This window comes from Podarcis tiliguerta (genome assembly GCF_965153285.1).
Source record: "Podarcis tiliguerta genome assembly, chromosome: 14".
Lineage (NCBI taxonomy): Eukaryota > Metazoa > Chordata > Lepidosauria > Squamata > Lacertidae > Podarcis > Podarcis tiliguerta.
Genome location: NC_139547.1, coordinates 16,446,298 through 16,460,020, shown reverse-complemented (window position 1 = coordinate 16,460,020; position 13,723 = coordinate 16,446,298). Strand labels below are relative to the sequence as shown.

General features: G+C 45.6%; 1 protein-coding gene across 2 annotated transcripts in view; it reads right to left on the bottom strand.

Annotated features, from left to right (window-relative positions):
• The window catches only part of ADAMTSL3 (ADAMTS like 3), a 291,781-nt gene that overhangs the window by 230,772 nt on the left and 47,286 nt on the right, over positions 1–13,723 (bottom strand). For both annotated transcript variants that reach the window (XM_083411788.1, XM_083411787.1), the window contains exon 3: positions 3,740–3,859. In XM_083411788.1, the coding sequence (XP_083267914.1) occupies positions 3,740–3,859 (120 nt within the window). The remainder of the gene's footprint in view (positions 1–3,739; positions 3,860–13,723) is intronic.

Genomic DNA, 13,723 nt, shown 5'->3' with positions numbered 1-13,723 from the left:
TGTATGGAAAAGCAAATGAATCTTTTTGTAATCCAACCATTTTTAACTTACCAAAGTGCGGTCTCTTTCTATTCTAACAAAGTGGGGAGCTTTGTGAGTGACTTAGAAAGGGCTATTTTAAAGAAGAAGAAGAGTAGTTTGGATTTGATATCCCGCTTTATCACTACCCGAAGGAGTCCCAAAGCGGCTCACATTCTCCTTTCCCTTCCTCCCCCACAACAAACACTCTGTTAGGTGAGTGGGGCTGAGAGACTTCAAAGAAGTGTGACTGGCCCAAGGTCACCCAGCAGCTGCATGTGGAGGAGTGGGGAAGCGAACCCGGTTCCCCAGATTACGAGTCTACCGCTCTTAACCACTACACCACACTGGCTCATGTCTAATGGCTTTACTTTGCAGCATATTTCGTGATTTTAAATCTCTGCTGGGGTTCTCTCACCAAAGAGTACTTGCCCAAAAGCTGGATCTTGGCATCCAGGGAATTCTCCTTTTATTCTTTAAATACCAATAAAATACAAAATACCAACAGTGTACACAAGAGGGGTCAATAAAATCAATAGGCAATGCTACACACACACACACACACACACCTAAATGGAGAGCTTTCACCTTAGCCCTGATTAGAAACAGGACAGCCTTGTTCCTCCCTTGAGGATTTTGGAGCTAGCTAGCAATCCAATACCATATAACCACCCTCTCAACACCACATACCGCATTTTTCCATGTATAAGACGACCCCTATTTTTTGGGAGCCCTCAACAGTTGTCAAGCTTCTTTTGTAAGTTCGCTAAGCTGTTGAGCCGCTTTTCAACGACCCCCCCCCCCCCGACAGAACTGGTGCCGTAATACACCGGACACTGGCACTCACGAAATACTCTTCCTAAGACGGGAAGAGCAGGTAAGCAGCCTCCTCTCCAACATTTCCCTGCTACCGCCACAGCATCAGCTCTCGCTTACTTAGCATATTAACCAGTGCATAAGGCGGCCCACAATTTATCACCAAAAAAATCAGAAAAAAAGTTGTCTTATACACGGAAAAATACGGTAAGGTGTGAAGAGTGGTCTCCCAACAACAGAATTTCCAGAAGCCAAGATGCTGTGTGATCAGAAATGGTGCTGGTGTGAGAGACAAACCATTCTCTTTCACATTGTTCTATAAATCTCTGCATTATTCGGATTGCACTAGCAATGTGCTTTAAGTACCCATGAATGCAGTTCTGATTGTTTTGATGTGGAGTTCAGTGGGATTCTGGGACACATTGTGTTATGAGTAAATTTCCACAGCAGGCCACACACTTCCTAGGTTTACTTTAGATCGTCTGCCAAGATTAACAGGGTCCCTTTCATGTTGCTTTCTTTGCCATTATATCTATTCCACATTTAGTGTAATGTATCTATGGCTTCTGGAGTACACACTGCTGGTTTAATTATAAGAAACATGGTTTGTTATTTTCCAGACTCCCTGCTTCATCCATTACTACCCTCTCTTTACAATTTAACTTTTTTAACGTTCTACTTCAACAAGCTCAACATAAACAAAAACTGTGAAAGTGTAAAATGAAAATCTGTTCATTTCATATATAAATTTATCCAGTAAAAATGAACAATTCTCTGTTGAGGAAACCACATTTAGTCAAAATGCTACATAAAAAACAGGACACAAGAATTAGCTTACCATCTGCTATGGGCTGCACCTTGTGGAAGGTGTTTCAAGAAATTCCTTTTCAGAAAAGGCAATTGGCTTTTTAAACCAGGCATTAATACAGCTCCTTGCTACACATACCTCATTTTATAAAATATATTTTTTATTAAAAATTTAAACAAAACATATTATCTTAAAATATATCATCCTTAATTTCCCCCCATTTCCCCCTTCCCATAAAACAACCCCCCCTCCCCACCCCACCCCAACTTCCCTCAGTTCCGATCTCTGGTTTCTCTATAAAATGCTATTCTCTGCATGTTACAGATTTGTATAGATCCTTAATTTGTCTAGCTGTTTGTTATCAATAAAAAGTTTGTGACTGTTTATTCAAAACCTGCCAAGGAGTTCAATTCACTTTGTTGCGTCTTTAAGAACTTTGTAAAAGGTTCCCATTCATCTTTAAAGTCACAGTTATCCTTGTCCCGTAGTTTATGTGTCAGTTTTGCCAATTCTGCATAGTCCATCAGCTTCTCTTGCCATACTTCTTTTGTCAGAGTTTCCTCAGTCTTCCATCCTTGTGCTATTAAGACTCTCGCCGCCGTTGTCGAATACATGAAGATGTTTTTCAGCTTCTTTGGCAGGTCTTTCCCTACAAGCTACACATACTTCAAATTGCATTATGAACGCAATCAGATTTCGCCTTCCCAGGATGCTAAACAGGCAAGTACCAGAAAAGTTGGATGATCTATGACAAGGTCGTCTTGGTACCAAGGGTGGGGAAATCCATACAGTACCCCCTTTGCACAAAGTACAATTCAGAAGATGCTCTAGGGCACAAGTCACATTGCTGTGTGTTAGAGGTATTGGTTGGTTGCTAGAGAGCAATCAGGCAATATGCTTCAATAGAATATTCTTCAATAGAATCTGAGAGTGGGCTTCCCCAGCAGAGTAATTTCTTGACGCCCAGTCTGCGCCTCCCCTCTCTGCGCAGAAGCCTACTGCGCAAGGAAGGCGTGGGTAACGGAGGACCTCTCTCCTGCCCGCTTTGCCCAGGCAAGGTGTCCTGGCACCGCCTTGCCTCCTCCGAGCCCTGAAGCTCCTCTCCACTGGAGGCGTGGCTACTCTCCTCCGCTGAGGAAGTGCTGCTTCCCACGATCTTTGGGGGCTCTCTGTAATCCATCCGGCTTTTCCCCTCTCGCCCCTGAGACGATGGCAGTTCCCTGACACTGTGCTTCTTGCACTCATTGCAAGAGAACTTGCACTAGTCAATGTCATAAGAGCTTTTGCACATGTAATTGTGTCCCAAACCTGCCAGCTGAGATGATCTCGTTAGGTGGTAGGGCTACCTCTGATTATGATGCAATTTCCCCTTCTATAGTTGTCTATTAAACTGTTGTGCAATATTATGGCCAAACCTTAGTTAGACACTACACTACACTAGCTTTGGTTCCAAAATCCAATTTGTTTGCTGACAGGCAGGAAGAGTATCATAGCACATGAGGGAAGGAGGAACATGCATACAAATGGCACATTTAGGAGCACTAAGCCATGGTTTGGCACTATTCCTGACCCAATGCTACATACCTTTTTGCGTCTCCTGCTTTCCCCTGTATCTTTTCTATTAGCAAAGCTATTTGTACAAATACTTTTCTATATATATTTCGCATTATAACATCTTTGTTTTGCATTAGATTTATAACTTTTGGCTTTTGCAATGTTGCTCTTGGTGCCATTTTTATTTTATTTTTTATTTCGTCAAAGAATGAAGCCCACAAGTAAAACTAAATACTGCATTTTTTCTGTGTATAAGACTATATTTCCCCCCAATTTTTTAAAGTTTAAAATTGGGGGTCGTCTTATGCACGGAATGTTGCAATTATTTATTTCTTATTTGGGGGCTCAAAAAACAGGGGGCGTCTTATACATGGGGGCGTCTTATACACGGAAAATACGGTAATATTAAAACTGCTGTTTGTCCCTTTATAAATACTGCGCCAGACATTAAGATAACAGGCCTGCTTTGAGAGCACACATGCCCCATTGTTCCCTTGGAAAGATTAAAAAGAACTCCATAATTTTCATATTCAGCAGACAAACCTGATCGTCGTAGCGGTAGGTGAGGAACTGTTCTCCTGTGGTGTCTTCCAAGAAGCTTCCTTGTGGTGATAATGCAAACTCAGGCAAGAAGTATGCACCTTGGGACTCTTCTGCTCTTGTCTGTAAAAGATTAGATGAGATCGTATTACAGCTGCTGAAAAAGGAAAGCCCAACACATTCAGAAGCATGAGTACCCATCTGAAAGACCTGCTATGGCGTGTGACCAGGAGGGAGGCTCTGAGGCAGGGGCAGCTGCCCACTGGGGCTGATGGGGTGAAGAACAAGGCAGGGCAGCTTACAACAGGTGAAGCTGGGGAAAGGTGGGGCCAGAGGTCGTGGTAGACTAAAGGTAAAGGGACCCCTGACCATTAGGTCCAGTCGTGGCCAACTCTGGGGTTGTGGCGCTCATCTCGCTTTACTGGCCGAGGGAGCCGGTGTACAGCTTCCGGGTCATGTGGCCAGCATGACTAAGCCGCTTCTGGCAAACCTGAGCAGTGCACGGAAACGCCATTTACCTTCCCGCCAAAGCGGTACTTATTTATCTACTCGCACTTTGACGTGCTTTTGAACTGCCAGGTTGGCAGGAGCAGGGACAGAGCAACGGGAGTTCACCCCGTCGCGAGGATTCGAACCGCCGACCTTCTGATGGGCAACTCCTAGGCTCTGTGGTTTAACCCACAGCGCCACCCGCGTCCCTCGCGGTAGACTAGAGCACACTTAATTCAGAGACACACACTTGGCACGCAGAGAAAGACGTACATGGAGCATAAATGGTGGTGGAGAGAGAAAGAGCAAGGCTAGATGCTGGGAGGAGGAAGAGGGAGGTGATGGGAGAGAAATAGCAAGGAGGGAGGAGGAAATGGTCAAAGATTTAGTTGTGGCGCAATGGGTCAGTGCGCCTGGTGGTGGTTCGAAGGTTGGGGGTTCGAAGGTTGGGGGTTCGAGCCCACCCAGGGACGGCTGTGGGCAGGATTCCTGCATTGCAGGGGGTTGGACCAGATGACCCCTGGGGTTCCTTCCAACTCTACAATGCTATTATCGGGATTGGAAAAAGCCACGCTAAGGGCTGGGACAGAGCAAAAACAGAGCGCATGAAGGGCGGAAAGGGGAAGAGCAAGGGAGGTAAAGAATTTTCTGAGCTCTACTGCGATTAAAGGTACCCTTTTCTTCCCATGTGATCAGGATAAATGCTCAACAAATAGGTCTTCTGGAAGAGCCCAGGTCTTCAACTTGGCACAGTGGTCCCGGGGTGAAAAATAGGAGTTGTATTCTCCTATTACAAAGCCTGTGGGAATACTTGCATGATATTCTGAATACCGTATTTTTTCCACCATAACACTCACTTTTTTCCTCCTAGAAAGTAAGGGAAAATGTCTGTGCGTGTTATGGAGTGAATGCCTGCGGGTGGTGGTGGGGATCTGCTGCAGTCGTGAGCAGAGGATCCATGGTTCCCCTTCCTTCCCTCCTCCGTGGTTACAAAGCATGGATCCACATGGATCCTCAGGATTTTTTGCACTGGGCTACTCCAAACTCACTGTCAGATCACATGTCTGTGGCCACAGCATGAACCACAAAAATCATATATCCACTATTCCGTTTAGAATATTTTTTTCTTGTTTTCCTCCTCTAAAAACTACGTGCATGTTATGGTCTGGTGCGTGTTATAGAGCGAAAAATACGGTAAATCCTAATGTTAGCCCTTACATGAATGCTTCCTGAGAGAAGCGTTGGCTTCCAAGCTTGCAACACTAGGGTAGGTTAGTACTGTACAATACTGTCAATACAAGTATAAATATATGAAGGAAATGATTTAGGAACAAATGCTGCAATTTTTAATGATTTGCATAATGCTGCTGCTCTGCTATACAGGCACAGTCCTGATCAGGACGACAGCATGGGTGTGTGGAGGAAGAAATGTAAACATTTGTCCTCAACATGGTTCTGATCCAGATTAAACCCTCCCTCACACTGCGGTCTTATTCCAGATTTCACCCCACCCCCACCAGCTGCAATAAATCTACCACATGTCTCAGCAAATAACTGTATAACATTGGGACCCAATATGAGATTGAGACAATTAATAAATTGCTTGCATCCTCTCTATCATTAACCCACAATTAAAATATTCAAGACATTATAGACCATTACAGATTTATTACAAACTATGCTAGTGCTTTAAAGCAGAGAAGCAGAACACTATAAATGATAAAATAATGTCACTGACATCAAGTTGAGAAAAGTTATCCATTGCTGGGCAAAAAGCAGCCTATGGATGCAAACAACCCTGATCCCATTGAAGCCAATGTGGCAGAACTCCCGTTTGTTTTAATAGCTCTGGATTGCACTCAGTTACAGCAATCTGAACTCAGTCCAGAAGTATGGAAAATTTCAACCCAAGAGGTTAACTGTTAGAATGGAAAGAGTTTTGCAATCTTTACTGGCCTGGATATTAAGCACCCAATAAAATATGGGAAGAGAGAGCAAAAATTAAATTTTATAACAGCAGCAGCCTACTAAACACTACTGAGGGTGAAATATCGTTTGGAGCAAGTGCAAAAGCATAGCATTCAACAAACATTCGCAAAGAGCAGCCTTTCCAACCTGGTATCTCCAGATGTCATTGGACTAAAGCTCCCATCAGCCTTAGCCAGCAAGGGATGATGGGAGTTGTAGTCCAACAATTTCCAGAGGATACCAAGCCAGGGAAGGTTATTCAGGCACACTTTTTTTATCCCTTTCTTTCTTTCTGATTCATAGTACAGTGGTACCTTGATTTAGGAACAGCTTAGTTTATGCACAACTTGGATTAAGAACACTGCAAACCCGGAAGTAGGTATTTCAGTTTGTGAACTTTGCCTTGGAATAAGAACATGTTCCGCTTCCTGTTGAGTGTGTTCCATTTGTAAATTGAGTCCCCCGCTGCTATGGGAAAGCATGCCTTGGTTTAAAAACGCTTGGTTTAAGAACAGACTTCCAGAATGGATTAAGATTGTAAACCAAGGTACCACTGTATATTTTTCTCTTTCCAGAATTTTCAGGATTCTTTACAAGGGTTTGAAATTGTGATGGATGCTGTCCTTGACATATCCTTGTCAGTAGGCAATAACCATTTATTATATTTTTCATCTGATGGCACAGCACCAATTAGACAGCAGTCAATTCAATACAGAGATGGCAAACTAAGATACTTCTAGGTCCACAAAACAAAACAAAACAATTACCGTATTTTTCGCTCTATAGGACGCACCCGACCATAGGACGCACCTTGTTTTAGAGGGGGAGAACAAGAAAAAAATAATCTCCCCCTCTCTGCTCAGCGCCCCTTCAGCGAAGCAGCAGGAGAAACGGAGCCCCTTCCATTTCTCCTCCCACTTCGCTGAAGGAGCGCTGGGCGGCTCTCCCTCTTTGCAGAAGCCAGGAGAGTCTTGCTCTCCCGGCTTCAGCAAAAGGAACCCGAAGCCTTCGGAGCGCAGCGCGAGGTCCCGCTGCACTCCAAAGGCTTCAGGCGGCTATCCCTGAAGCCTCCCTCTGCGCTTCGGAGGCTTCGCATTGCTATCGCTGAAGCCAAGGAGCCTGCATTCGCTCCATAGGACGCACACACATTTCCCCTTAATTTTTGGAGGGGAAAAAGTGTGTCCTATAGAGCGAAAAATACGGTATATGACATGCCAATGCTGCTACTTTAGAACTGGTGTATCTGAAGATGTTTCAGCCAGTCGACGGTACTTCTAAGGCAGATGGAACATACTGCTTAAGTTTACTCATTTCTGCACCATGCTTCAATATACACTGAAACAGATGACAGAACTACTGAATTGTGTTCTAAGTACAAACTTCCACAGAGCACCTGATAGTATGAGAAAACAGAAAAAAGATGGGCATTGATACAGACACTGGGAATTAGGGAATAGAGAAGGTTAGAAGGAAAGAAGACAAACAGCAGTGTTGAAAGACAAAACCGCAATGAAGCAACCAGGAGAGCTCCTTGAGGAGCAATGCTGGGGCCCTTCTTATACTTTGGTAGCGACCTAAGGAGTGGAAACAGGGATCTACGCATAAAATTTACTAATGTGGAATCACAATGGAGTCATATACTGCCAGATGCAACTGTGAAGGATGGGCTGCAATAAAGAGAAACAAATTGAAGTGGAAATAAGGAGGTCACACTCTAGGGGTAGAACAGAATTTAGGTTTTTGGACAAGTGAGCTAGGGAGGCTTGCAGACTCAGATGCAGAGTGACTGGGCCCACAGGTCCACCCCGCCCCCCCCCCCCGCCTGCAACTAATCGACTGCAGTTCCCAAACTTTTTTGTACCACCGCCCCTGTGGTTACATAACCTCATCCCCAGTGCCCCCTACCCTATAAGTAGCATTATTCAGAATGGTGGTTTGCACAAACCACTAAGGAAGAAAACAACACAATAAAAATTCAAGAGAGTGCACATTTATTCAGAATGCATTTTAAACAATTAATCAATTCAACTAAATTGATGAACTTGATCCGCTGATACTAGCTTTTCAAGTCGTTCACACTTCCAGCGCCCCCCCCCCAATGTTCACCCCTTGCTTCTGTGCATCCTCCCTAGATAATCCCCCCCTAGGGGTGCTATCACACACTTTAGGAACCACTGATCTATATACAGGCATTCCCCCACTTAGGCAGAGGTCACGTTCCGGGCCTCTGCACATGTACGTGAAATTTCGTAAAGTGAGGAGCACACCACTTGAACAAGGAAGGTGCAGGATGAGGAAGGAGAGGAAGAGGGAGGGAGGGAGGGAGGGAGGGACTCAAGTACACTGCTAGGGCTGCTGCCCCAAGCCTTCCCTCCAGTCTCTCCTGGGCAGCAGCCCCAAGCGACTTCCAGGCAGTAGTTGTTCACTTCTTTGATTTCCTCCTCCCCTCTCTGTTTTCTCCCAGCAGCTCTAGTTGCCCTCAGCATCCCCAATCAGCTCAGCTCCTCACACTCTCTTCCCACCACCCCTCTTCTCTTCCGCGCCCCACCCCCACCTTGTTAGGAGATGGATGTGCGCCTCTCCCACTGGCCCGGGGCTGTGCAGCTAGTGGCGCACTGGGGCGCCTATTCTCTAGGATGCCAAGAGCTGCTTTAGGACCCAGCGGCACAGCAGAGGGATGCCGATCCCATATGTTCCGGTCCCTTCCCCCTGCCTATCTGTATCGACATCAGACAATATCACTTAGGCAACTATCTGCAAAGCAAACAATAAACGTCTATAAAAATGGCAAAAGTAGTTTCATTCCAAAATAGGTTTTATCTTACTTAAACAACTGCAAATGCAGTAAATAAAGAGTGCTGTTGTAAATATATCGGTGGTTCAGTGCTCATTTCTTCCCTTTCCAAATTAGATGTTATCTTGAACAATTGCAAATGCAGTAATAAAGAGTCCACCTGTGATATACCAGTGGTTCAGTGCTCGGACGTCGTTCCGGTAATCAGATGTTTCGTCGCTAAAGAGTGTAGTCATCGAGCTTTGCAGTAAATAATATACAAGAGACGACAGTATGACACACGCCCCACAGTGCCAGGAGTGGGGATCTGAGCCACAGATAGGAGCAGCCAATCAATATTTATTTCCCTGTGCCACATGTATATGTGCTCGTGCCTTGGGGGGAGGGAGAGTGCCTGTACAGTGGTACCTCGGGTTAAGAACTTAATTCATTCCAGAGGTCCGTTCTTAACCTGAAACTGTTCTTAACCTGAGGTACCACTTTAGCTAATGGCCCTCCCGCTACCACGTGATTTCTGTTCTCATCCTGAAGCAAAGTTCTTAACCTGAGGTACTATTTCTGCGTTAGCGGAGTCTGTAACCTGAAGCACCTGTAACCTGAGGTACCATTGTACTGGGAAAATGTCTGACCTCACCTGCTTCCTTATAGCACAGACCCACTGCATGTTTTTTATAATAAAAAATAAATCTACCAAGTTGGTACCTGCAAAGCCCTGCCTGCTCCCCACAAAGGATTTGTGGGTACACTGCAGAGCAGTATAAAAACAGCAAGAATTTGGGAAAGGGAGCTGGAGGAGTAGCAGAATTATTTCTTCGGCTGTTTAGCACTTACTAAGCCCATTCCCAGGCCAGGGGAGGACATTTTGAACCCAGCGGCTTGTGGGAGATCTAAGGCTCAAAGCCTTGCTCAGCAGTGATGAAGCCAGGAGGGCTCAACCCTTAAGTGGCTTCACTCACTCCACCCACAGAGTTCTGCTTGGCTGCACTACTCACCAACCCCGAATGACCCAGGAGCTTTATATAAGGCCTCAGCTGCAGGCATGAGGCTGCCTGTTCATTGCAGCAGCAATTCTCCGCTTGAGTAAACGCTGAATGCTGGATATCTGCCTTGTTTATTGCCTTGAGATCCTGGCTCTATTCCTCATGCCTCATTCTTGCTATTTCCCCTTAGGTCTCACTCCCATCCAAGTCACTCCTACTTCAGGGTTGGACTACAATTATGAGCCCGGCTCCTAGGCTTCTCGTATAAGCATAGTGTGGGCGTACACTGCCTACAGGGATTTTGATGGCCAAGACTCTCCCCAAAGAAGCAAAGGCCTTTATAAAACTGGTCCGGCTATCTTGACTTTCTTATATGTATTTGCACTTCCTCATATCAATGTGATTGGTGGGAAAGGCCCCAATTGTGAGAGTCCGTGATAACTCCAGCACATGCAAGTTGCAAGCAGGAGTCCGCAACCCTGTCCTAATTACCGTATTTTTTGCTCTATAAGACTCACTTTTTCTCTCCTAAAAGGTAAGGGGAAATGTGTGTGCATCTTATGGAGCGAATGCAGGCTGCGCAGCTGTCCCAGAAGCCAGAACAGCAAGAGGGATTGCTGCTTTCACTGAGTAGCGATCCCTCTTGCTGTTCTGGCTTCTGAGATTCAGAATATTTTTTTTCTTGTTTTCCTCCTCCAAAAACTAGGTGCGTCTTGTCGTCTGGTGCGTCTTATAGAGCGAAAAATACGGTAATTCTCAAATTCAGTATCACATCTAATGCAAGCAGCACCGTCAGTTCAGCCAATAACGCCCCGCTGGGAATAAACGAGCATCAACAGACAAGCTTTAATTAAAATAACTTCAGTGGCTGCATTTCCAGAGAAGTCCAAGTCCCTTTCCATCACTGCTAATAGACTCTGTTATAATTAGCTGAAAGAGAATTCCTTTTTGCATTTCCTTTCAAAATCACCCTCCCCCCCCCCCCCGCAAATTGTATTTATTTTACAAAGATTGTAAATCAGTAACCATCAGGTTAAAAAATATCCAAGGAATATCATTGCTGGTCAAGGCTTTCCAAACCACTGAAAGATGGTTGCAAACCACTGAAACACTATTGTCCAGCAGTGATAGGAAGGTGTTATAATAGGTATGTTTGCTGTTTAGATGGCAAGATAGATAATCTACTATCGTCTTTTCTGGCATTGTGCTTAGCATAGTGGGCAGTTTTAATTGAACATCAAGGTTAATTATATTAAATTTAACCTTTCCATTACTATTATCAGCTTTATGACTACTTACATTAGGTAGTTTGCATGCATAGTAATGTACAAAAGAAGCTGTAAAAAGTTAAAGATAAAAATTGATAATTGCAATGGATTAGCTAATGGTGCAGTCTAGTAGAGTTTTATTTATCCCCCCCCCATTTTTTTTTATTAAAGATTTTCTTGATTTACAGAAGTATGTGTAATGTAAAATCACCCTTTTTAGCAAAGGCAACAGCACTGAATGGGAAGAGACTTTTCCCCTGTGGCATGAGAGTTAATTAACTCCGTGCAAGGTGTCCCAAAATCTTTCCACCGGTTTCTTTCTGTTATTAAACGTCAATCATGTACCAGATTGGACCTTCGTGAAAAATGCCTTTTCACATTCAGGGCAAGGCAGAAAAGTAATCTTTTTCCTATCACAGGGTCACAAGCCCTTCCCCGTGTTGTTCAGTCTTCTGCCCAGTTCAACTTTTGGGGACACTTTGAAGAGGCTGGTTCACATCATGTTTTCTCATGGCATGCCACCTGTGTTACATACAGATGGCACAAATGGGCATCTTTCTTTTCGTTTTGCTTCAGCAAAAAATAAAGATGGGGGGGGAGAGAATTATACCAATCAACAGCAACAACCCCCACAACAAAAACCCCTAAACAAAACCCCAGCCCAAGAGTCAGTTCCGCAGCCTCAAGCTTTTGTAGCTGGAGTCAGTCAGGGTGGGAAAAGGTCTGCAAGGCAGGGAGCAGGTCTTCCAGGTATGCTTGAACTCTGCTAATGGCTCTTCCTGGCCTGGGTGGAAGATAAGAGTCCTCCAAGAAAATTAATATTCGTTGCTTCACACTCACTTTTGTCTCAGAGCCTGCCCACCACTACTGTGTCCAGACTCCCAGCTCCCCAAAACAGCAGGCAGAAGTTCCTTTCCAAAGTCTTTTGTTAGGCTACTGCGATGCATAAGCCCCTAAGGTACCGTATTTTCCTGTGTATAAGATGTCCCCATGTATAAGACTATTTGGGGGGGGGAGGGACGTGGGTGGAGCTGTGGGTTAAACCACTGAGCCTAGGACTTGCCAATCAGAAGGTCAGCGGTTCGAATCCCCGCAACGGGGTGAGCTCCCATTGCTCGGTCCCTGCTCCTGCCAACCTAGCAGTTTGAAAGCACGTCAAAGTGCAAGTAGATAAATAGGTACCGCTCTGGCGGGAAGATAAGCGGCGTTTCTGTGCGCTGTTCTGGTTTGCCAGAAGCGGCTTAGTCATGCTGGCCACATGACTCGGAAGCTGTACGCCGGCTCCCTCGGCCAGTAAAGCGAGATGAATGCTGCAACCCCAGAGTCGGCCACGACTGGACCTAATGGTCAGGGGTGCCTTTACCTGTTGGGGGGGGGACTCCAAATTAAGAAAACACCCCTCAGCACTACCCATGTATAAGACGGGCCCCAAATTTAAACCTATTTTTTTGGTGAAAAAACCTAGTCTTATACACGGAGAAATACGGTACTTTAGGCAATCCTCCACATTGCTGATCCCCTATTCATTACTACACAATGCAGACTTCCTAGCTATGCAGACCCAAGCCTTAGCTCTCTCCTTCTCTGACTTAAGTAGGGAATGGGCTGAATGATGGAGAGGGGACGGGGACATTTCTGCAGGTGCTTTGCTTCACCAACACAGGCTGCAGCCTCTGTTGCTCTTCTGGATTCTCCTGGACCTGGGAGATGGAATGGGCATCTCCTGCTCTTGCAAAGAGAGTAGCCTCACCCTATGTGGAGTACCAGAACCCCTAGCCAGCCTCCAGCTGCTCCGGGGCATGTTTGCTCACGAGGGGTTTCTACGGAACAGGAGGATCCAGCAGGAACTGAGGAGCCAGAGGGGCTCGGCATGGGGAAGAGATTGGAGAAACTACCCCTCCATGGGGACGCGGGTGGCGATGTGGGTAAAACCTCAGCGCCTAGGACTTGCCAATCGTATGGTCGGCGGTTCGAATCCCCGCGGCAGGGTGCGCTCCCGTTGTTTGGTCCCAGCGCCTGCCAACCTAGCAGTTCAAAAGCACCCCCGGGTGCAAGTAGATAAATAGGTACCGCTTTATAGCGGGAAGGTAAATGGTGTTTCCGTGTGCTGCGCTGGTGCTGGCTCGCCAGAGCAGCTTCGTCACGCTGGCCACATGACCCGGAAGTGTCTCCGGACAGCGCTGGCCCCCGGCCTCTTAAGCGAGATGGGCGCGCAACCCCAGAGTCGGACACGACTGGTCCGTACGGGCAGGGGTACCTTTACCTTTACCCCTCCATGATTCCCATCCTCACCTTGGATCTCTGATGGATGATTCCCTCCTTTCTTGTGGGTCCCCTACAGGGTGGATTTGATTTAAATCAAATCGATTTAAATCACTAGTCATTAAGACTTGATTTAATTTTTCTTTCTTTTTTTACAGAAAGACTCATTTTTGCTGGTCTAGTCTTAATATTCACAACCAGAGGAAGGTTTCATTTTTGGAATAAT